This window comes from Coffea arabica, chromosome 2c (assembly GCF_036785885.1).
Source record: "Coffea arabica cultivar ET-39 chromosome 2c, Coffea Arabica ET-39 HiFi, whole genome shotgun sequence".
Taxonomy (NCBI): Eukaryota; Viridiplantae; Streptophyta; class Magnoliopsida; order Gentianales; family Rubiaceae; genus Coffea; species Coffea arabica.
Genome location: NC_092312.1, coordinates 1,731,313 through 1,754,414, shown reverse-complemented (window position 1 = coordinate 1,754,414; position 23,102 = coordinate 1,731,313). Strand labels below are relative to the sequence as shown.

Here is a 23,102-nt window from a genome sequence, read left to right as displayed (position 1 = left end):
ATTTTATTTATTTAAAAATAATAATAATAATATTTTTTTTTTTAAACAAACTCGAATTCAACGTGTCTCGATGTGACCTCGAGGTCGAGTTTTGATTTGACCAAATATCAGCTCGATTCGTTTGCCGTGCCAGGCAAAACAACGTGGCTGCACTCTTCGAAGAAGAAGACGTTGAAGTTACTCCAACAAAATACGACAATTTGTACGTATGGTAAGACTAGTAGTAGTACTCTTATTTCTCACCATCCGCCACCTATATATATATATATATATACACATATACATATATAGGGTAGTACTTCATACCGCAATTTCGATACAAACGAAGCCGCCAGCCTGCTAGCTTCCATAGACTCTTTCTTTCTTTCATACTCTCTTTTCTCCGTTTCTCTCATTTTCATCTCTCACGTACTTGCGTCCTCCTCCTCTAAACTTCCGCCAAATACAAGGGCGATCTCCCCAACGCTTTATACTTGCATCGCTGGACGGACTATAACCATTTTCCTTCCAACGCCTTCTATTCGTCCTTGTAATCTCATCATTCTTTCTCTCGAACACCCATTTGTTTTTTGGTTCACTGAACAGCGATCGAAACAGTAGAATGGCTCATGTGGTGGCGACCCAGCCAATTCAGAGTTCGTTGGCCAACCCTACCTCTGGATCTCTACAAACCCAAGTGGAGAAGCTCAAGCCCCCCTCTGCCTTTCCTGCGAAACTGCTGCCCCGTGTTCAAAGGGACAGCCGCCCAGCCGCCCGCACTATTGCTATCCCCGTCATTGCCAGAAGATCTGCAGGCCTCGACTCTCAAGTCCTTCCCTTCACTCCCGAAGACTCCCACAAGGTCTCATACAAACTCACTGACTACTTTCTATTTCTTACTTGGCTTCAATCTGTAATCCTTTTTTACCCCCCTCGAGTTCCTGGCTGGCAATGTCCATGCCAACGTGCTTGAATTTCGTTTGCTTTTCTCCTGTTTTATATTATGCCAATAATTAAAGTTTGGATTCCAATTCCCAAGTGGCGGTACCTTAAATTTGAAAGGTATTTCCTGACATATAGTACTAGTATATATCAACCGCATTTGTCAGGTAGGAGAATAATTTCGTGATCTGCAGAAAATTACTTGACTAAAAAACCCAATTTTTAATGCTTTCCTTCCTAGTGTTTTCTCTTGGTTAACTTAATTTACACTGCCAGTTTTGCGGCATCGCCTTCTGACTTCTGAGGGATTTTAATTGCATTCAGCGACCATTTTCCATCTACTAGTTTCTTCTGCCAAAAAAGCTCTATCAACTTCTTATGTGCTCCTGAATTCTGTCGGAGGAAATTCCTTGATTTATCCTTTTATGAGACACGATGTATATCCGTGGAATCTTTAGGTGCACTAATTTGTAAATATTAAAAACAACAAGGTTGGATACTAGAGCCAATGCAAAGCATCAAAAAGGAAAGGAAACTTTTGTCTTTCTTTTTCAGGGGGCTGGGGATTTTGGGGAGGAAGTCATAGACTGTTTAGGCCTCTGACTGCATTTTTGTGATGATTACAAATATATCATTACTATAAATACCATTTCTCTTACGTTTTTTTATTTTTTGTGGTTTAAATATGTTGTTGCTATCAGACAGAAGAGCATATTCAACCCTTACATGAGATTCAGCAATTTGGTGACACATCACTTGGCATGTGGTCTAAGCCTATAGTAAGACGCAAGACAAAAATTGTTTGCACAATTGGTCCCTCCACCAACACTAGGGAAATGATATGGAAGTTGGCTGAGGCTGGGATGAATGTTGCTCGTCTGAACATGTCCCATGGAGACCATGCATCTCATCAAAAAGTAATTGACTTGGTTAAAGAATACAATGCCCAAGCAAAGGACAACGTCATTGCCATTATGCTTGATACTAAGGCAAGTATATCCTTGTCAAGTCCATGTCTGCATACAGGCATGCATCTTTTTCCCATTATATGTGTATAATTTGTTGTTATTAACCGTGAAATTTGTGCTTTCTTATACTTTTTCAATATCAGAAGAACAAGAAACTGGTTCTATAAGTTTAGAAGTAAAAGACATATGTATTTGTCCACCTACAGATATCCCTGTGCTCAATTGGATTAACATGTGGCAGGGTCCAGAGGTTAGGAGTGGTGATTTGCCCCAGCCAATCATGTTACAACCTGGACAGGAGTTCACCTTTACAATCAAGAGAGGGGTGGGAACTGCTGATTGTGTTAGTGTTAACTACGATGATTTTGTCAATGACGTTGAAGTAGGGGACATGCTTCTTGTTGATGGTATGCCAGAGCTTTTCTTTTTCTACTTTAACTTGTTTTACTATTGATAGAATGTAAATAAAGCTATACACATGCAGACCTCACTCTGCTGGCTATTATGTAAAATTTTTCAATCTTTCACCACAAATTTCAATTAGCGAGATAAGTGTGAAAAGTCCAAAGTGGTAAATAGAAATGTTTTATTTTCGTCAATTTTTTGCTCTCCGTAAAGAACATAGTCATTAAGTTGAAGCAAAGAATTATTTACTAAAAAAAGTGATGAATGTAAAGAATAATGAAATCCACAATACCAAAAGAATAATGAAATAGTTTTGGCCTCATACCCGAAAGGAAGAAATGAATGTGAAATAGTGAAGCTTTGTTTTCAATTTACATTGTATTATGCTTCTAGGTATGCAAACTGTTGGTTTTAAGAAAGGTCTTATTGAATGCGAGTGATCTTGCAATTACTGTCCTGAAATCCTTAGGGATGTGCATTATTTGCAGCAGTTACTGCGCTGAACTATGTGCAAAAAGCTTAAACAGAATGATACACATCGTGTGTATTAACTTCTGTCCATAAATCTTGGAGGATTCAATTGCAGCTTGTTAATAATCTTTATTTATAGGGGGCATGATGTCACTGCTGGCAACATCCAAGACAGAAGATTCAGTGAAATGTGAAGTTGTTGATGGTGGAGAGCTTAAATCCAGGCGGCATCTAAACGTTCGGGGAAAAAGTGCTACACTTCCATCAATTACTGGTAAGACCCAGTAATCATTTTCTTGACACTTTTCTGGGGGTCTGTGCTGCCGCATATGCGATGTGCAGGATTATAATCTCTGCTAGAAGAGTTGAAAGTTATTCTTTTGCAAAGAAAGTAATCTGGTCCTGTAATTTGCTGCAGAAAAGGACTGGGATGACATCAAGTTTGGAGTAGACAATAAAGTAGATTTCTATGCTGTCTCCTTTGTCAAGGATGCTGCAGTGGTCCATGAATTGAAGAATTATCTCCAAAGTAACACTACGTATATTATCTTTGAGTAGTGCTAGAAAAATAGATAAAGAATTGGTAAAGATAAGTTGTAATTAATATGTTCCACATTCATTTGTATACTTGATAATCTTCTTTTGGGCTCTCCAGGCTCTGGTGCAGATATTCACGTGATTGTAAAGATTGAAAGTGCTGACTCTATACCAAACTTGCACTCAATTATTACTGCATCTGATGGGGTAATTACCCAAGTCTCTGCTCTGTTTTTTGCCCTTTTTTGATTCAACAAATATGATATTAGCTCTTGAGCAAGCAGAAATTGGTCTTGGGTTTGGGCACTCACATGTAGTAAATAATTATGCCTTGTCATTATGTTTGACTGTAGTCATAGTCGTCTTGTATATCTACTGCTAGATTTTTTTTGCCCTTTTTGGGGGATACAACTGCTAGATTTACAAAAAGAGTCATGTCATGAAGCTATGTCATGTAAATGAAAGGAACCCTACCCTGTTTGCCAAGGATGGGGTTTGTTTTGTTGAATGTGGAGCTTACTATGAGTTTTTCCTAATGTATTATTTAACTCTTGCACCCTGTGCCTTGTCTTGGCATGTAGGTGGCATTGCTTCCCCATTCTCTCTTTCTCCTCTTTTTTTTTTTCCTGTCTCTTCCATTGAAAGCGGACATTGTCTTTATTACCAGACCTGCTTATCTTATCTCAGGCAATGGTTGCAAGAGGAGATCTCGGTGCTGAGTTGCCAATTGAGGAGGTTCCCCTGTTGCAGGTAATTATAAGTTTCCAAGACTACTAGCTTTTAACATATTTGTCGGTAAGCTTCTGAAAGCTTTTCATTACAGGAAGAAATAATCAGGATATGCCGTAGTATGGGGAAAGCTGTTATCGTGGCAACAAATATGCTTGAAAGCATGATTGTTCACCCGACACCTACCCGAGCTGAGGTATCAGATATTGCTATTGCTGTTAGAGAGGGTGCCGATGCAGTTATGCTCTCTGGAGAAACAGCTCATGGAAAGTAAGAAAACTAAATTTGCTTTAACACAAAAATTGAATGTCACACAAGGTAAAATGTAGTCGAGGGGTTTACTGCAGAGCAGTGAACCTTTTTAAGTTTGCTGATACAAGTTTTGCATCCAGATCAATTGAGACTAAATATTTTGATTTTACCCTATTAGGCTGTTTATATAGCAATCTTTCATTGCCTGAAACCCTATATGATTTTACTTCCATGAAAGGTTTCCTTTGAAAGCAGTAAAGGTCATGCACACTGTTTCATTGCGCACTGAAGCAACCATGGTTGGTGGAGAAAGACCGCATAATCTGGGTCAAGCTTTCAAGGTTAGTTTGACATTGTAAAAGCATTTGAATCTGTTGTATACATAAGTTAGTCTACTTCCATGCTCGTGAGCTTGCCACTCTTGATAAGTTTATCAAGCTTTAATTTGGGCTCAATTTGATTGTTTTTTTCAAACACCTACTCTGAACAGAAACACATGAGTGAAATGTTTGCATTCCATGCAACAATGATGTCCAACACCCTCGGAACCTCAATCGTTGTCTTTACCAGGACTGGTTTCATGGCTATCCTTCTAAGCCATTACCGGCCTTCTGGTACCATATTTGCGTTTACGAATGAGTAAGTCTCATTTTTCCGATATTAAACTTGTAGAATAGAACTTTATGAGCTAAGTGGGTGAGAGAACATGGTTGATGCTCAACTGTCGACATTTGTAGGCAGGCTTCAACTTCTATGTTCTTCCACTTGTATTCATTAACAAATGTGCAAGCTTTATAAATGAGTCAAGGTCATATGGTTCAAAAAGCATTTGTTAAGTTGATTTACCAAATCATGCAATTGGAGTACAGGAAGAGAGTACAACAGAGGTTGGCTTTGTACCAAGGTGTTTGTCCGATTTACATGGAGTTCATGGATGAAGCTGAGACGACCTTCTCTAATGCATTGACTTTGTTGCAGGTGAGACTTATCTTTCTTTGGTTTTTGTTAATGTGTAACCTAATTCCCCATGTTTCTACAGACCACTCGTCTTGACTTTATCTGAACTTCCATTTGCTTATTGGTTTGAAACAATCAATAGTCCTAAGCCATATAATAACCGTAGAATGTTATTGTGGGTTTCCATATAGTTAAAATGTCCTTCATTTTTGTGTGTGTGCTGGGTGCCTGCGTGTGTATGTGCATGCATGGAGATGATCTTGTGTATTTACACCCTATCCACTGTCAATTTACAGAAACAAGGAATGGTGAAGGCAGGAGAACAAGTAGCTCTTGTGCAGAGTGGTACGCAACCAATCTGGCGGTTGCATTCCACTCATAACATTCAGGTCAGGAAAGTTTAGATTGGATAAAAGGAGATATCATGGGATGACTCGTATGAGAAGCATGACTTCACTTAGGGAAGCTTGCGATGTACCAGTCATCATCTACTGGCGCCGAAACTTTGTTCTAAATGTGCATTACACTCCTTTTTTTGTAACTTATATATTTTTCTCTTCTCCTGCCCCTTGTATTTTTTTCCGTTTCCTTTTACCGGTCCTTGCCGATTCCTCTATAAAGAACCCCCAAATGGTTGCTTGTAATCTGTTGTTAGCAAGTTTCTTCAAGCTTGTAATGGATTTGTAGATTTAAGATGGATGCTATGAACTTTTTAATCCATGACATATTTTTTTTTCCCGAGTTTACTTTACTTAGTTAATAATTTCTACTAGCGTTTATGGTAGCGAGTGATTGTTTTGAAGCCCCCTCTCCCAACTTAGTCTTTTCTTGGGAGGGAGGGAGCGAGGGGCAGGCGGGTAGCGGGGGGAGAGATGAGACAGTAGGAAGCTCTTTGATCGAATTATGGGATAAGCAGCGTGCCACACTGTAAAACTTTAAACGGACAGAGAGTTTGACAATCGCTTCTTAAAACAGCATTTTAGCATATGTGAAGCCCAATGTAATACTACGTTAACTTGCATTTCCTATGAAGGATTTTGTTGCGACTAGGATTATCTTACGGACGAACATAAAATGTATCTCAACGGATTGCATCTGTGAAACAGTGTTCAAAGTGATGCGATGCTTGAGGGGCTATGTGCTGAAAAATTACTTACCGTGTTCTTCAGCCAACTGGAAGACGTACATGTGAGACTGGAGCAAATGGATTCAGTGTCCCTAAGATCTTTAATGGATTCGATCACTTCAGGCCGCATAGTGGACTCTTATCCGAGTACTGATGCTGAGGAGTCAAAAACATTCTCTCTTGCATTTTTAACAGAGCCAATTATCATCCTTACAATCGTAGTGCCCGGCGGTGGAGTTGGAGTTCTCCATTCTACTGAAGCAGGGAACAGCAGCAGTCGGAACTTGGAGCGTCATGGCAGGGTAGTTACTGAAGTCGATCTCCCCCCGCTGTCATGGCGACTTGTACGCATTATTAGCAAGCCAGAATGACAACAAAGGTTGGAGCAAGAAGAAGCTATTGGCGGAGCAGAAAAGCATGGCGGAATAGGGAAAGTAGAAAACCCCTAATCTGAATGTCAAGATATAATCCGGCTCCCCCCTTAGCACGACGTCTAGGTAAAGCAAAGCCATGGCCAGGATTTTTTCTTGTTTTTCTGCTTTAATATTTATTTGCTCTGCTGCTGCGTGACTCATACAAAGGAGATTTTTAAGCCTTATAGAAAACGAAAGTTGGGCTTAAAGATGAGTAGGTTCTTCACAAGATTAGTAGTACACTAGTACTAGTAGTATAATTTTGAGAGTTCTTCTAACCCAATCATAGCATGGATTTGGGTCCCCTCCCCTCGGTGGTTGGCAAAAAAAAAAAAAAAAAACTTTTCCAAACTGGAATTCTATAAATTGTTCTAGAGAACGAGTAGCTTCGTACTTCGCTTCACTTAGAAGAGAAGAGATGTAGCCCCTGGAACCAGAACCAGTAGTCATGCGCTCTTTGTGACTTGGGAAACTATAATCCCATGTCGATTTCGTTACAGTCCTGTCTCTTTAAGTGTCTCGATCAAAGCCACACACACGAGACTTCTTGTTCGTTCCCCGCCATTCCCAGTAGGACGGCTTGGCTTTCAGGATTCTGGGCTCTATGTATATTGTATATATCCACGGCGCCGCCCTTCTTTTTCCTCTCTCCTCTCTTCTTTTCTGCGTGTGATGTGAACACCGGGCAATCAAGAATGGCTGATTTTGGATTCATTGAGAACTCATCTGGGACGATTCCCAAACCGACCATACAAAACATAGTTTCAACAGTCAACTTGAACTGCATGTTGGACCTAAAAGCCATTGCCATGCATGCTCGTAATGCAGAGTACAATCCAAGACGCTTTGCAGCTGTTATCATGAGGATTAGGGAGCCCAAAACCACGGCATTGATTTTTGCCACCGGAAAGATTGTCTGCGCCGGGGCCAAGAGTGAAGCGCATTCTAAGCTTGCAGCCAGGAGATACACGAAGATCATTGAAAAGTGTGGGGTCAAAGGAGTCCAGTTTAAAGATTTCAAGATCCAGAACATTGTTGGATCTACTGACATGAAATTTCCTATCAGACTTGAACATTTGGCTTGTGCCCATGCGGCCTTTGTAACCTATGATCCGGAAGTGTTTCCTGGCTTGATATACAGGATGAAGCATCCCAATGTGGCGCTTCTCATCTTTGCGTCCGGGAAGATCATCCTCACGGGAGCAAAGGTGAGGGATGACACTTATAAAGCCTTCGACAACATATACCCTGTGCTCACACAGTTCAAGAGGAAGAGCCAACTATGTTGATTTGACTTTGACAAATTGCTAATTACTGGCAACTGTGAATATTGGTGCAGCCAACTATGTTGTGTTTGGGTATTCTGATCCATCCATGCAAGCTTCTGATCTTTCTTATTCAATCACGGTTGAATGTATTGGTAACATCTTGGAAATCTTCTCTCACATCAAACATCACAAAATACTCAGAAGGACAAAAATCCGGATTTATATAGAAATAATAACAAATAAAGGATAAAAAATTGAATGCCTGATGTAAACCAACTTTGTAACTTCCATCTCCGGCCTCCTTGTTTTAATTTCTGTTTCGTATCTTACCCTTCGACTTTACCCTGTAATTCAATACAGAACTTTGAAAGGGTTTGGATAACCCTGTAATTCAATCAAGTCAATTGTCAAACGATGAAAGTCATCAAAACAAAAACAAAGCATATAGAAACACAAATTCAGTAAACCTTTCGGAGACTTAAAATTGTTTAGATGAATTTGTTTGAAAAATGTTTTCCCTTCTGCAATCAAATCCAGCTTCTCAAGTTGTACCTGCAACTGCTCCTGATAAAACATCTACCAATAGCCAGCTACATCAGGAATTTGATGTTGGTTCTAAACAATGGCATTCGATGATTTGTTGTTGCCCAGCCATCAGAATCAGTATAGGTTTTTTTTTTTTTTTCCTCAAATCTCCCTATTCCTCCTGCCAACCCTTCCCATCCCCAAGTGCTAGATCCAGAATTTAAATCCAGAATTAGTATAGAGTTAAATAAGTTTAAATAGCATTGTATATCTAATTCCAAGAATATAATTTCCAGGTTCGTCTAATCATAACTTGGTTGACATGGTTTTCAATTCAACCATATTCAGCTCGTTTAAGGGGAAAATGCCCTTATAATTATGAAAGCTATAGAACATCTTTGTCGAAATGCGCCAGTACGTACATGCTGCTATCTTCTCCTATTCAATTTTGCATCCTCCCCCTTTTCACTCTAAAGCAGGTCATTCTCTTTACCCGAACATACTATGGCCAAAAAGTTCCATAGCTCAAACATCCAGACAAGGAAACAAGCTATTTTAAAGTCGAGCAAACAGCAGAAGCTAAAACTAAGTAAATATAAGCAATATTCACAATATTACTGTTTAACAATGAGTATTTACAGGATACACCTAGAAGCTAAAACTGCCACCATGCTTGAAAAGTGTACTATAAACTTAACCCTGTAAACCCCCCACTACCGGACGACTGAGCTTAGGTCATAAGGACTTTACCCATGTTACAAACAACCACTCAAAAGATCATCATGTACTACATAATTATGATCTACTTCCACAGTAACAGGTCGACATGCAGAAGAATGACACAAAACATTTCCTCAAGCAAATACTGAACATAACGGAAGCTAAATTTTGCTTTCACTCAGCTGTGAGATATTGGATAAGTTTTTCGCCTCCCCACCTCATCACCATGCATGGTACTGTTGCCAGTTTGAAAGGATGTGCCACCTCTGAGCATGGCCATTAGGCTTCCTCCGTGTACCCTACCCTCCGGAAGAGAAAATTCATCTAAATTATCTTGTGGTGGCATCCGGCAGCATGCGTCTTTATGTCCATGACTACTCATGCCAACTGAAATTGCTCCCCTATTTGTAGTATCTGTGCCACTGGAAACCGCAAATACCCCTTTCATCCTTTCCACTTTGCTGAAAAGCCGGTTTTCAAGTATGGGAACCATCAAAACACCATCACCATGAACAAGTTTTTCTTGCACCTGGGCAGTGTGGGCAGCACAAAGGCCAGATTTTCCCCGAGCAAACTTATCACACGGAACAGTAGCTTGACCACCAAACTCAGATCCCACTTGCTCCCAGGAGCATCGTTTGCCTCCCCCATGTGCCTTGCAGAAGTCGGTGCTTCCTTGGGCACTCTTAGTACATCCTTCATGTTTACACCTTTTTCCACCACCATGACGAACACAGAAGTTTGTGCGTCCCCGTGCACTCTTTGTGCAACCAGCCATGGAACACCTCTTGCCCCCACCATGACTTACACAAAATAATGTACCCCCATGCACACTCTTGGTACACCCTTCAAATGTACACCTCTTACCCCCACCATGTCCTTTACATAAAGGTGTACTCCCTTCTGCACCTTTTGTGCATCCCAAATAGGTACACCTTTTCCCGCCACCATGTGCTTTACAGAACACTGTGCTGCCCTGAGCACCTTTTGCACAGGTAGGATACTGGCAACGACGGCCACCACCGTGGGAGATGCAGAGGCCAGAAATCCCCTCAGCACTCTTGGTACAATTTTCCATTTTGCACCTTTTGCCACCCCCATGACGAATGCATAAACCGGATTTACCTCTTGCAGCACGAGTGCAGCCATCATGATTGCAGCGTCTACCACCACCATGACCAATGCAAAAGTCAGTACGACCCTCAGCACTCTTAGTACATCCAAGATGTTGGCAGCGCCGACCTCCGCCATGGGCCTTACAGAATACAGTCCTGCCTTCAGCACCCTTCTGGCATCCAGCTCTCTGACACCTCCTGCCACCCCCATGGGCAATACAAAGGCCAGAAGCACCTCTTGCTCCTCTTATGCAACCTTCAAACCTACAAGTTTTCACATTGATGCGTCGCTGTGACTGAGGAATTGCCCCAGAAGCACAGGAAACTGTGTTTCTAGGAGTTGCCAGTGAGGCAGATGAGATGTTTGTTGTGAGCGGAGTTGGATTATTACAGCTGTTGAGTTGGTCACCCAGAGCAAAGGTCCCCAAACTCTGCACAGGAGGCACAAGTGGCCCGCATTTCCATCGAGATGATGTTGATCCTTCATCCACAAGTTGAACTGTAGCCACCGAAGCTGGAGGTTCTATTTTTTTCTCTTGAGGACTGGATCCTTGTGTAATGGTAGTGACATCTGATTCAGCAGGTCCAGTTGACAAACTCAACTCCAGATCTACTTCAGCCCTCCTCGCTTCATATGCTTTTGCAGTGATATATGGATGCTGATTTGCATAATTTGCCCTGTGATTTCCGAGCTGAAGATCAATACTTAGACCAAGATGAATAGAAGAATCCTTTTCCATTTCTCTCCCAGGTGACATTGTAGTGCAAGAACTTGACGAGTGGCCCAACCCAAGAAACAAAGAAGATCCATCAACCATTCCCCATTTTCTCTTGCTTCCCCTGGAAAAATAAGAGTTTGCAACACCATAGGAATCCAACCCTAATACAGGTCTTGCAAAGTCACTTGATTGAACATTAACAAATTTGTTCAGATCAGTTGACACTTCGGCTAAATTGGCACTACAATGTACAGGGGCCTTGTCCATGTAGTATGAACACACGGTTAGATAGCCCAAACCAACTTAAATTTACAAAGCAATGGATTTACAGACTTATAAGGGTCTAAAACAAATGGAAAAGAATAGCTGAAAAAAATTGGAAAAGAAAAATGGTCACTTCAAAACTGCCGAAATGACCATAGTCCACCACTGACAAAACCTGATGTGTCCCGGCGATCCATTGCAAAAATTCAAATAAAACTTGACCTAGTCAAAACCTCTGTAAAACTATAGGTTGAGAAACGCTTTTGTTTCTTGATCACAAATCATCCTGTTCCAAAAAGACACCCAATTTACACGGTTAGTGTACCAAAGTAAAGAAAGTACAATAACTTCAGGTCCACCAAAAAAATAAAAAAATAAAAATCATAAACGATCATTTAAGCACTTCCATATTGAAACATCTTACACAAACTCGTTACTTTTAACACTCTGAAAAGTTACATAAAAAAAAAGACAAATGCATTGATATAAGGTAAACATACTTCTGATAATCACAATTTTGCAAACATTATTTTAATAATAGTAATCTAGAACTAAGCATGAAGCCAGGGAGACTAAAACAGCAAACAGGACCTAAATAAGAAAAGATGCCTTCTGCACGCAATATTAGTGTACAAAAACCCACAAATGAGGAATCATGCATAAAATCCGAGCCCATATCAAGAAATGGAAAGGGACAAGCAACACCAGGAAAGGGCGTAAAAGTAAGAAAACTTTCCAATAAAAAAAAAGTTTTAGCAAGAAAACTTATGTTCAGGTGGTAGCGAACAAAAAACCAAATAATTTTCCACAGATTACCCAGGAAAATTCAATTAAGCAAACGCGTACTAGGCATCCGCCAAATAATTAGATGAATCAGAAATGATAATAATCAAGACGACGGATACTAAAATAGCTATTATGCGTCAACCAAAACAGCTGTTTTTTTTTCCCAATTTATTGCACCCAGTTTCGCGACTGAAAAGCTCTTACAGAGCACCCAAAGTAATTAAAACCTCCCTCAAGTTGATTTCTGCTAGCAACTGGCAAATTTAAGATTATATTTCAATTAAAAGGATACAGTTTAATGAAAATTCGAAGTTCAGAGTTACCTTAAGATTGATTGGGGGTTTGGCGGTGCAGGATTGCATCGAATAAGCCGACACAGCTTTGATGAAATAACTAGGGTTTTGCGGTGCCGGCAAATCCTAAGAAGATAAAGACAGATACCGAGACAGAGACGGAGAGAAGGGGTGGAGGAGGGGTTGTGGACTGGAGTGTGTGGAGAAAATGAGGGAAGGGAAATGTGTAAGAAAATTTAATGGATTCCAACATTGGCGCATGTTAAGGTACCGTTTGGATTGGATTGAAGGAAAGGAAGGAAAGGGAAAGGAAACGATACCAATGCAAGATAAGAGTGTTTGGATAGAATATTATTTGGAATAATTATTGTACCTTTTTTTGTGATGTGATGTATGTGAAATAAAAAAAAATAATTGTGAATATAAAAAGATGGATTTGAAAATGTATTTATGATATAAGTGAAATATTATTTGAGATAATTTAGCAATCCAAACACACTCTACTAAGTGCGAGAAAGCAATTTTCATCCATTTTGTTTGAATTAAGTATGGAAAGAAAAAAGGGAAATATTGAATGTTTGTTTGACATGAAGAAGAGAAAGATCTGAGAGTTAATTTAAATTATTTCAATTAATTTAGTTTCACTTCCATATGTTTCCGCCCACTTTATGGACTGAAATTATGATTCAATAAAATAACTAGATAATTATTACCTTTTTTTAAAACGATATAAAAAGGGATATTTGTCAAAAAAATTGAAAACAAACTTGAATCATATAGAGAGCCAAAAAAGTGTATGTAGAGAGTTTCTTGTGGAGGGGAAAAAAAAGAGCCAATGCCTAAGATTTTACACGGATCTAACTCAATAAGAATATGTAATTTGTGCTATTATTTAAATGGGGAAAAATGGAAAATAACACAATAAGAATATGTTAAAATTTGGGGAAAAAATGTGCTATTATTATGATTACTTCTTCGAGAAATAAAGCTGAAAATAGCTCCTTTTTTTTTTTTTGGCTTTGCATACGATTCAATTGTGTTGTCCATTTTTTTTAGCAATTATCAGTTTTTTATTATTTTAATAAAGGAGTGTGGTTGAATTTCCTATTATGCCCTTGGTTGTCAGTGCCAAATGTTGATAAATTCGGTGGATCCGCCAAATACTGAAACTATCCACGTGAACATTGGTGACAGACTATTTCGGCTTACGAAAAAATAGCTGAGGGACTCAATTGGCCCATAAAAAATGGTTTAGAGACTACTTTGACTTTAAAAAAAATAGTTTATGGACTAAATTAGCGTTTTACTCAATTGACGATCATGATGGGATATTAACCTCTCTCGTGTACCATACTATTAACTATTGGACTTTAGTCCAGTGGCTAAGCAGAGCCCCTTTAGGTGTTTCATTTCCTCAAAAAAACTTAGAAAGTGTAGTAATACACTTATCTAATTTAGAGGTTCGCCTCTAGTCCCTGTACAAGTCCAATTGGATTCCTCCTCGTTATATTATAAGAGTAGAGTACATTGCTGAAATTAGACGAAAAAAATTACTATAATATTTGTTTAGCATCACTCTAGTTTCCGCTGACAACTGTACTAGTTCAAAAAGAAATATGTGTTGAGGAAAAAAAAATATGAAGACGATAGACTGTTTAATTGTAATTTTGATAATTACAACATCGTAATTCTGTTAATTACATATCACTCTCAACTATCAATTCTTTTAAGTTCATTATTATCTTATGTTTTTACTAGCGGAAAAAGCCCGCGCGAATTTAGTACCTATAATTAAAGATAGTTAATAATTATTATTTAGTATTTTGTAGTATAAGAATTGAAGTATGACAATTTTATTATGTGATATTAAACAGAAAAATCATAAATTACATATTGAGTCAAAAAATATAATATGCAATGAAATATAATTATAAAATACGATTAATCACTTTACGTCTAATCTAATAGAATAAAATATCTACTTATATCTGCTCATGCATTTTAAGAACGTTAAATTTTGTCGTTTAGTTCGAATTTGATCTTAATACGAGGGCAATCTACCTCATTATTTTGTCATATACGTGATATTTGAAAAATTAGCATACTTGAAGAAATCATTGCTAGTGGAATTTCGGTTCTTGCAAGCCAAATTTTTGAATTTATATTGATTCCAAAGACATATCATCATGAAAGCTCCACATTAACAAATCAATCATTTATGATTTATTGTATGATTTATGACATATAGCAAAGCATCTCCTTCTCGATAGGGGTTACAATCACAAAACATCAGTTTTTGACATAGTTGCAAAGATATACAATAACTAACACACTAATTTAGATGAATAATTACCTCAAAAAAGTACTAAAACATCTTAATCCACTCAATTCAAGAAAACAATTAAAAGTAATAAAGTGCATACTTTAGATTTACAACTAAATAGTTTTAAGTAGATAATTAAACATATTGGCAAATCAAATGAAGTGAAAATTGTCTAAATGAAATCATCAATAAAGTAGCAAATGATTTGAAAATTACTGTAACTAATAGTTAAAACAATAAAAGAAGTAGATGCAATCTATTAATGAAAAAATTTATGATAACAAACTTATTCTAAACCACAAATAACAAATAACAAATGTGATCTCCTCCCTATCAAGCCAATCTAAACATGGGCAATTGAATTAAAACATTTAAAAAAGTATTGCACATACAACTTGCAAGATTACAAATTTCTTACAACCAAAAAAGTAGATTAGCTAAAGAAAACATACTTATTGAGAAAGATGTTGCAAAATAGGAAAGAGTAGTAGCTAATATAGCAACATCTAAATTCAATAGACTACATGATTGTCGTGGAACAAAGTTATAGATAAATGAAATGAAATTGAATAGATGGGGGTTACTATGGTAACAGCCAAGAAACCAAACTTCTATTCTAATCAGCATTAATTGTGTATTAACATCTATATATCATAAGTTTGCAAATAACTGTTGAAAAAGGCTTTAAGAAATTAAGAGATTTTGATGTTAATACAATTAAATGATTAAAAAGATTTTTATGTAATTCCACTAAAACACAAACTGAATTCAATTGTACCTAATATTTAATTGAACATCAAATACTGTCACATGTTAAACTTACTCATAACTTTTAAATGTCTAAGAGGACATTTAAATAATTATAAAAAAAAACCAAATCATATATAATGATTCATATTTAATACTCCAATTGCATTTCAAATACTCTCGTATTCCCAAAATAGCCCCATCATTGCGGTTGAAATTTTTGCCCATCGAATACTGTTACATGTTAAACTTATCCATAGCTTTAAATGTACGAAAGGACATTTAAATAATTATAAAAAAAAACCAAATCGACTATAATGATTCATATTTAATACTCAAATTGCACTTCAAATATTCTCATATTCCCAAAATAGTCACATTCTTGCGATTGAAATATTTGCCCTAAACTCATTCTTATATAGTATAAGGATTTTTGTCTTTTAGATATTCTCACCCCTGATTTATAGATACTACTTCGATTACGAACTTTATAGATACTACTTCAATAGTTTTGTTTGGATAGTGAAATTATCCCAAATAATATTTCGCTTGCATTATAAACACATTTTTCAACCCATCTTTTTATATTTCCAATAATCTTTTTATCTCACATACATTATATCACAAAAAAATTCTATAATAATTATTTCAAATAATACCCTATCCAAACAATGTTCTTTTGATGTATAATAATTAGTCATAATTTAAACTTGAAGGTAGCTACGCGACAAGTAACTTCTTCTCGCCATGAGATGAAGCTCCTCATCGTGGACACACAAAGCCATTAGTGTTAACTTTTGTGGTTGCGAGATATGTCAGTGTATTTACTTGCTGTATTTTTCATGCAAACATTGATTTGACGTTTCATTATTGTGGTATCAAATCTCATAATAATGGGAATTAACATGCAAAGGTTCCAATTTGCATCTTAAAAAACTCATTTACATATCATATGCCTAAAAAATAAAAAAAAAATTTTACTGACTGCAAATACATTAATCTATCACAGTAACATAAAAATAAGATATTCTTGCTAGTTATTTAAGTGTGCACTTCTTCCTTTTTTTTTTTTGACATATTGAATAAGTACTTGATCAACTCATTTTGAATGGAAAAATGATTAAAACTGAGATAATATTAGGTAATAAAATTAGATTTTTTTCCCCTCAACACGGAGATTTGTCAAATTCGGCATATAGCAAGCAAATGAACAGGATCATATTCAAAATTTAGTGATCTTGGATTTTAGTCTCCATTTTCACTTTCTATTTTTAAAATGGATTAATTTTTTATATACTGATAGTGTTTACACCATTCCTATTGGATACATGACAATTTATGTGAATTTAAAATTCAAATTCAAATTTTGTTCATGTGTCATGCATCAAACCGTGATAGTATATAAACTATCAGTGTATATAAGATTTATCTCTTTCCAGCTAGTAAGAAAAAAACAAAGTAAATGAATAGGACTGGTATTAGTTAAGATGCATTTGAAATCTAAAATTTGAAATTTGAACTAATTAAATTACTAAATTATTAAGTACTAAATCAAATATATGTCAGTATATGTAATATTAAGTGATAAATGAATAACTTAACATTTTTTTTAGAGCGAGTTTTACCAAATAAATATAGTACCATTTAATTAACATATGTTATATTTTTTGTTATTAGAAGTGTCTGAATATGTTAAGATGTGAACCCATTAAATTTAAGGCCTTATTTGATGACCCAGTGGATTCATATCTTAATATGTTCATATAAGTTTGATGAAAAAAAAATCATCCGTTAATTAAGTGATACTTAATTTTCTAGATAAAACTAAGGCTTTATTTAATAACCCAATTTAATATTTAAATTTAATCAGTTCAGATCTTAATATGTTTAGACGCGTTTGATAAATAAAAATTGAACATTTGAATTAACTAAGTGACATTAAAATTTTTAGACAAAATTTACTCTAAAAAATAAGTGATAAATTACTTACTTATTATTTAATGCGATATACACTCAAATATGTTATATTTAAAACTTGACAATTTAATAACTTAAGATATTCAAATTTCAAATTTCATATTTTAGTTTTTAGATTTCAATTTTATTAAACTCATTCTAAGTGCTATTCAGCTATCAATGAATCTGATATGCACTCAAAAGTATGAGATTTATAATTTATTAATTTATTAATTCAATGGATTGATATTTTAAATTTTAAATTTAAATTTTCAAACTTTACCTTTATAACAGGCATTAGTCTACTGGTGATTAGTTGAGTGCGGTGATCGCTGGGCCGCGTTCAACGCCGGGCAATAGGAACGTGAATCAGTGGTGACTGCCATTCCAAGCAAACAAGTTAGACGGAATCGTTGGGATCAGATCTTCCCCCGGTCAGTTTTGCACCGAAAGAACGAGACCCGATTTGACGACGTCATCGATGACGTAAGGCTCCACGTAAGCAGCGGCTCGCAACCGTCAGTGATGCCCCCGTGCGCGGCCCACCTGTTTCGGCCTTTCTCCTGGGCCCATTTTGGAGGCACAAAAAGGGATCACTTTGCACAGTCCGGCGGCCGAGTTTAATTTGTCGTTATCTTATTCTTTTTTTTTTTCGGAAACGTTAGATGTCGTTATCTTATTCGACTGCCAATTTGTAGAATTAGGTTCTCAAATTACGACGATGGGCTAAAATCGACGATATGGAGTATTAATTAGTTTATGTTACACCAAAAGCAAAAAGGCCAAAAAAAAAAAAAAAAAACGTTCTAGAAGGCCACCACTTGATTGGAGGCAATCATGTATCTGACCTAGAATTAGGCCAGGGTACAATAACGCCCCAACAGAGATACAGAACAGAAGACAAATGCACCCGACAAGTGGCAGATAGTTATTGCTCCCAGCGCACACGAGGCAACCGAACGCCGCGTTTGCGACGGGGGTAATGGACTCAACTTCGTCGGATTAGTCAACTACGTGGGAGTTCAAGTGTTTTTTCCGTAGTATTATACAGTACTCCCTCCGTCCTACTTTGATAGTTCTGATTTGTTTTTCACATAATTTTAAAAAAAATAGTTAGCTTTGTTTGAACAATCAATTTAGGTAGCTATTTTTCTAAAATATCCTCACATTAATTATAATATAATTTTATGGGAACTTGAATTGATTGTAAAAAAAAATCAACTCTCATTAAATGGGGTAGATTTATAATAACAACAACTTACATTGAATAAAGGTATTTTAGGAAAATTAAAATACAACCACATTGTTCAATTAAAAAGTGGATTATAATTTGGGACAGACGATAAAGAAAAATAGGACTGTCAAAATGGGACGGGACGAAATATCAAAGAGATAAATTTGGGCAAGGTGACGTACTCTGAAATCTGAAATATGTCTACGATATATGATGCCGACAAGGAAGGCTGATGTGTCAATTGGGATTTGTAACAATTGATTATTGATGAGGATGGTTTCTAACTTTCCACTTTTTGACCATTATTGAGGATAAACGCATTGACGAAATTACGTGGCATTATTTTACAGTTCATTTTGTTTACCCTTTTTATGCATTGTGCATTGATTGACTCGGCTTAGATTTAAATAGGAATGACGGATAAAGTCTCTTCCCAAACTTAGCATAAAAGGCGTTGCGTCAATGCAAAAAGAGAAATAGAGAAAAACTGTTGACTTGTTTAGAAAGAAATTATTTCTTTTACGATATGGCTCAAGAAAAAGTTCTCTTTTTTTGCTTTTTAAATTCTTCTTCAATATTTTTAATACATTCATTTCAAAACTAATTTGAACTTGCGTATCATTCACCTTAAATCAACCTCATTTATTTAATGCAACCTTTACACTGATGTGTCATTCCATCTCGACTTGTCTTTGCTCCAAAGATAAAAAATTTCCCTCGAAAGCCTCTCATTTGTACCAAATTCCTATCTCAATTAGAAGAAACGTTGGTGAGCGAGTGATGAAATCTTTGATTTAATCATCAAATCCCCTCTTTATCCGTCCTTCTTTATAAGATATAGAACTTTGCTTGAATCTAAAAAGGGGAAAAGGTGTTAAGAACATTTATTAAAGACAATACTTGAAGGCTCTTTTGACCCCATAAAAAGGAAAAAAAAAGTTAAAATATAACTTACTCATAATCTATAAGGAACTCCTATCTAATCCATAATGAAAAAAGAATAATATTTCTATCATTTTCTCTTTCCTTTTCCCATTAAGCCTTCCAAACAATGCTTAGGGCGCGTTTGATAAAATTGAAGTTTGATAACTGAAAATTGAAACATGAATCCGTCAAGTTATTGAATAGTTAAATACTAATTTCTATACGTTTGAGTGTATATCATATTAAGTGATAAGTGAATAGGTTATCGCTTATTTTTTGACTAAATTTGGTCTAGAAAATTCAATACACTTAATTAATTCAAATGTTTTATTTTTGTTATCAAATGCAACTAAACATATTAAGATTTGAACTTATTAAAGTGCTGAATTGATTTATCAAATTGGGCCTTAGTATTCTTTTGCCGGTTTTGGTAGGTCAACAAAGTGCTCGAAATAAAATCTTTCATTTTTTGTACTATTAAAGATTATTACCACTCCTATTTAAGGAGAGATGAAATGGATGAAAGATAAATAGAGATTTTTCATATTTCATCTAGAATATTGGAAAGAGGATGACCATAATGTGTTCGGTAGAGCCCCAACGAAAAATATATATACACATACACGGAAGTTGTTATTTTAAGACCAATATTTTCTCTCCTCGATAATATGCTTAATTGAGGAAAATTAATGAGTTATTTAAATGCTTGGATTTTATTGTTGAACTCTTTTATAATTAGTTTTTTATAGTTTATCTATTTTTAATAGCTTTATCTTTTTAGATATTGGAATTATTTGTTCTTATGGCTTTTGTCTCCTCTAACAATATCATATTTTTTTGATAAATATTTATAATTATTTTCTCCTTACGAATTAACTTAGCATATAAAAAATTTTAACAGTTACAATATTGCTAAAACCTGAATATTTGTTGATGTTAAAAAAAAATCGGTGTGATTTTTTTTTTTGTGCTTAATTAAGTATTCGATGAATACTATTATATCACAGTAAAAGTATGTAAAGAAGTTTTTTAAAAATTAGTATAATAATTAAACATTTAGATTACATCAATTTTTAAAAATTAAATATGAATGAACATATAATGTTGTTGTTAATTTTTTTTAAATTTAAATTATTTGTGCTTGCATAAAATTACAATAAAGTTTTTAAAAAATAAACTATGTTAAGTGACGAGCAAAATGCTACTAGTTTCCGAAAGAAAGGAAGAGCATATGTAAACTGGTCGTAATATTCGTTGCACACACTCTTAAGATCCTCATCTTATCTTTTTCTATTTGTGTTTGCTTCTCGGCTGAAGACTAAATCATACCGCAACTTTTTGATGGAGTTGACTGGTACGTGAATTCTCCCTCTGGTCGGTGGCTTTTTTGTAGCAACTTGGGTTGGACGGCCACTAACATTCGCCCTGAAGGAATGGTCTCAAATTTGCTGTTTCGCACCGAATATCTCTCGTGGAAATTGAACTTGATGCTCAGTTTGTTATTGATTTGATTGCCAAACTGGACACTAAATCTCACGAATTCCTTGCCATTGCATCCGATTGTAGGATCTTGTTGGGCTTTGTCCCCAGCCACCGCTATTAATGCACATCTCTGTGGGAAGGCAAATAAGCCCGCAAGTTACCTTGCAAAGAAAGCAGGAGGATTCTTTCGCTTTAGATGACCGTAGGTAGGGGTTTATGAATGCCCCAGACTGTAAAGACTTGGAGTCCGTCAAGATTTCAAGTTTTTGAAGTTTTTAAAGAATAAAAAGGATTGAAGTAAAAAAATAAGGATTAATTTTCTATGTACGAATAATGCGTACAATTTTCACCATTTTGGATATCTGGCACATAATCTAAATTTGAAGTTGTAATCCAAAATTTGCATATGTGTCATACATCCAACCATGATAGTGTATATATTATCTGTATATAAAAAAGAAACTCAAAAAATAATTGAAAAATGTGTCGAAAGGATATTTGTAAGCGAGAGAGAGAATTTTCATTGGGGTGGTAATAAGTTATTGGGTGTTCAATGAAAAAGGCAGGGAAGAGTTGAAAAACATACCTTTGTCATCGCATCAATCTTGTTGTCAATTAGAGTTGGCCAGGCGGCGTTTACTCAAATTTTGAGTCTCAATTATTATAAAAAAGGAATTAATAATAAAATAACTAAAAAAGGAAAAATTAGAAACCAACACATACTGCAACGAATAAAATAATGCTGAACCTATTGCAAAATGGAAAATGGATTGGTACGACGTCATTTTAGTGGGATGAAGCATTTGCAAACAAATTTTTTTTTTTCCAATTCAAGAGAGACTTAGTTGTAAAAACGTAAAAGAAGGAAGAGCAAAGTAAGAGCTTGAAAATCCAACCAAGGAGAGCCTAACAATTTATTATTTATTATTCTTTTTCTACTGGTACTAAATACTAAATATCACTTGCGATGACCATGGGCCGGCAGAATTCTCAGCCCAATGTCCCCTGTACATCTCACCCCAAACCGTGGACATTGATTGTAGTAGTATCCATAAAAACGGTCCCATGAGAAAAGAGAAAAGAAAGGAGTTGCCGAGTGTCAACATATTATAATCCCAATCCTTCCATTATTTTCGTTAGTATAAATTAGAGGCGTCAAAATGGATGACTTTGACGGGTTTGGGTTAGTTAAGATGGATAATGAGTATAGATGAGTCAATCTATTTATATTCATTTAATTATATGAGTATAAATGAGTAAGTCAATAAATGAATTGAGTAACCCAATTACCCATTTATAATCTATTTATTTTAATTTTTTGTAAACTCTTTTAAATTCACCGTTGCAAACTAAGTTATCAATTTATATCACCATTTGCACCCATCATTAGTTTTAAATATTTACTTATAGTGTTCAATAAGCCTAATTACTAATTTTTTTTTCTATCCATACTCTATGTCGCATACTATTTAATAATTGAACAATAAGAATATAAAAATTTGAATTAAGCACTATAAAAGTTAACATAAAAACTGAATTAAAAAATTTTGAACCCCTAACATTTTTTTGTGTGTAAATTTAAAATTTCGTTTTGGAAAAGTAGGAAAAGAGACTAAAACTTGTCATAAATTAGCAAATTAACAAACTAAGAGAAAATAAAATGATAAAATAAAACCGACAAATAATAATAATAATAATGAAACAAAAGCAGTTAATATCATGACAAAATGAAAGATCTAAAAAAAAAAGGGGTGGGGGAAGAGTGGAGATTTGGGGGAAAATAAATTATCCTTTTTAACTGAGGTGGATAAATTCTCGTAAATCATACTACTGACAAGCAAATTTATACTATGAAGAGTTTTTATAGTAGTTTTTCAATAAGAAAAAGGGAGCAAAAATCAAATGATTTTTTGTTAGTTATTTGAATTTATAAATTTAAATCGGAACAATGACATAAGTACAGATTG

At 35.6% G+C, this 23,102-nt stretch overlaps 3 protein-coding genes across 3 annotated transcripts; 2 read left to right on the top strand and 1 right to left on the bottom strand.

Moving 5' to 3' along the window:
- The first annotated feature begins 285 nt into the window (after positions 1-285).
- LOC113724937 (plastidial pyruvate kinase 2) lies at positions 286-5,978 on the top strand. The gene is made up of 12 exons (XM_027247851.2): positions 286-841; positions 1,623-1,910; positions 2,131-2,296; positions 2,905-3,039; positions 3,184-3,294; positions 3,421-3,509; positions 3,990-4,052; positions 4,126-4,301; positions 4,522-4,624; positions 4,774-4,922; positions 5,153-5,261; positions 5,537-5,978. The coding sequence occupies exons 1-12, from the start codon at positions 602-604 to the stop codon at positions 5,642-5,644; spliced, it is 1,737 nt and encodes a 578-aa protein (XP_027103652.1). The 5' UTR covers positions 286-601; the 3' UTR covers positions 5,645-5,978.
- A 1,141-nt stretch (positions 5,979-7,119) lies between these two features.
- LOC113729578 (TATA-box-binding protein-like) lies at positions 7,120-8,184 on the top strand. Its single transcript, XM_027253854.2, has one exon. It carries the CDS (start codon positions 7,262-7,264, stop codon positions 8,066-8,068), a length of 807 nt encoding a protein of 268 aa, XP_027109655.2. The 5' UTR covers positions 7,120-7,261; the 3' UTR covers positions 8,069-8,184.
- Positions 8,185-9,147: 963 nt separating this feature from the next.
- LOC140029083 (uncharacterized) lies at positions 9,148-12,755 on the bottom strand. Its single transcript, XM_072073355.1, has 2 exons — positions 12,500-12,755; positions 9,148-11,676 (listed from the first exon to the last, which is right to left on the bottom strand). Exon 2 carries the CDS (start codon positions 11,391-11,393, stop codon positions 9,471-9,473), a length of 1,923 nt encoding a protein of 640 aa, XP_071929456.1. The 5' UTR covers positions 11,394-11,676; positions 12,500-12,755; the 3' UTR covers positions 9,148-9,470.
- Positions 12,756-23,102: the final 10,347 nt, after the last annotated feature.

What these genes read in the sequence shown, in the direction of transcription:
- LOC113724937 (XM_027247851.2), top strand. Translation starts at nt 602, where the DNA reads ATGGCTCATGTGGTGGCGACCCAGCCAATTCAGAGTTCGTTGGCCAAC. An exon ending in CTCCCGAAGACTCCCACAAG is followed by an intron (nt 842 to 1,622) that starts GTCTCATACAAA and finishes TGTTGCTATCAG; the next exon opens with ACAGAAGAGCATATTCAACC. An exon ending in ATTGAAGAATTATCTCCAAA is followed by an intron (nt 3,295 to 3,420) that starts GTAACACTACGT and finishes TGGGCTCTCCAG; the next exon opens with GCTCTGGTGCAGATATTCAC.
- LOC113729578 (XM_027253854.2), top strand. Translation starts at nt 7,262, where the DNA reads ATGTCGATTTCGTTACAGTCCTGTCTCTTTAAGTGTCTCGATCAAAGC.
- LOC140029083 (XM_072073355.1), bottom strand. Translation starts at nt 11,393, where the DNA reads ATGGACAAGGCCCCTGTACATTGTAGTGCCAATTTAGCCGAAGTGTCA.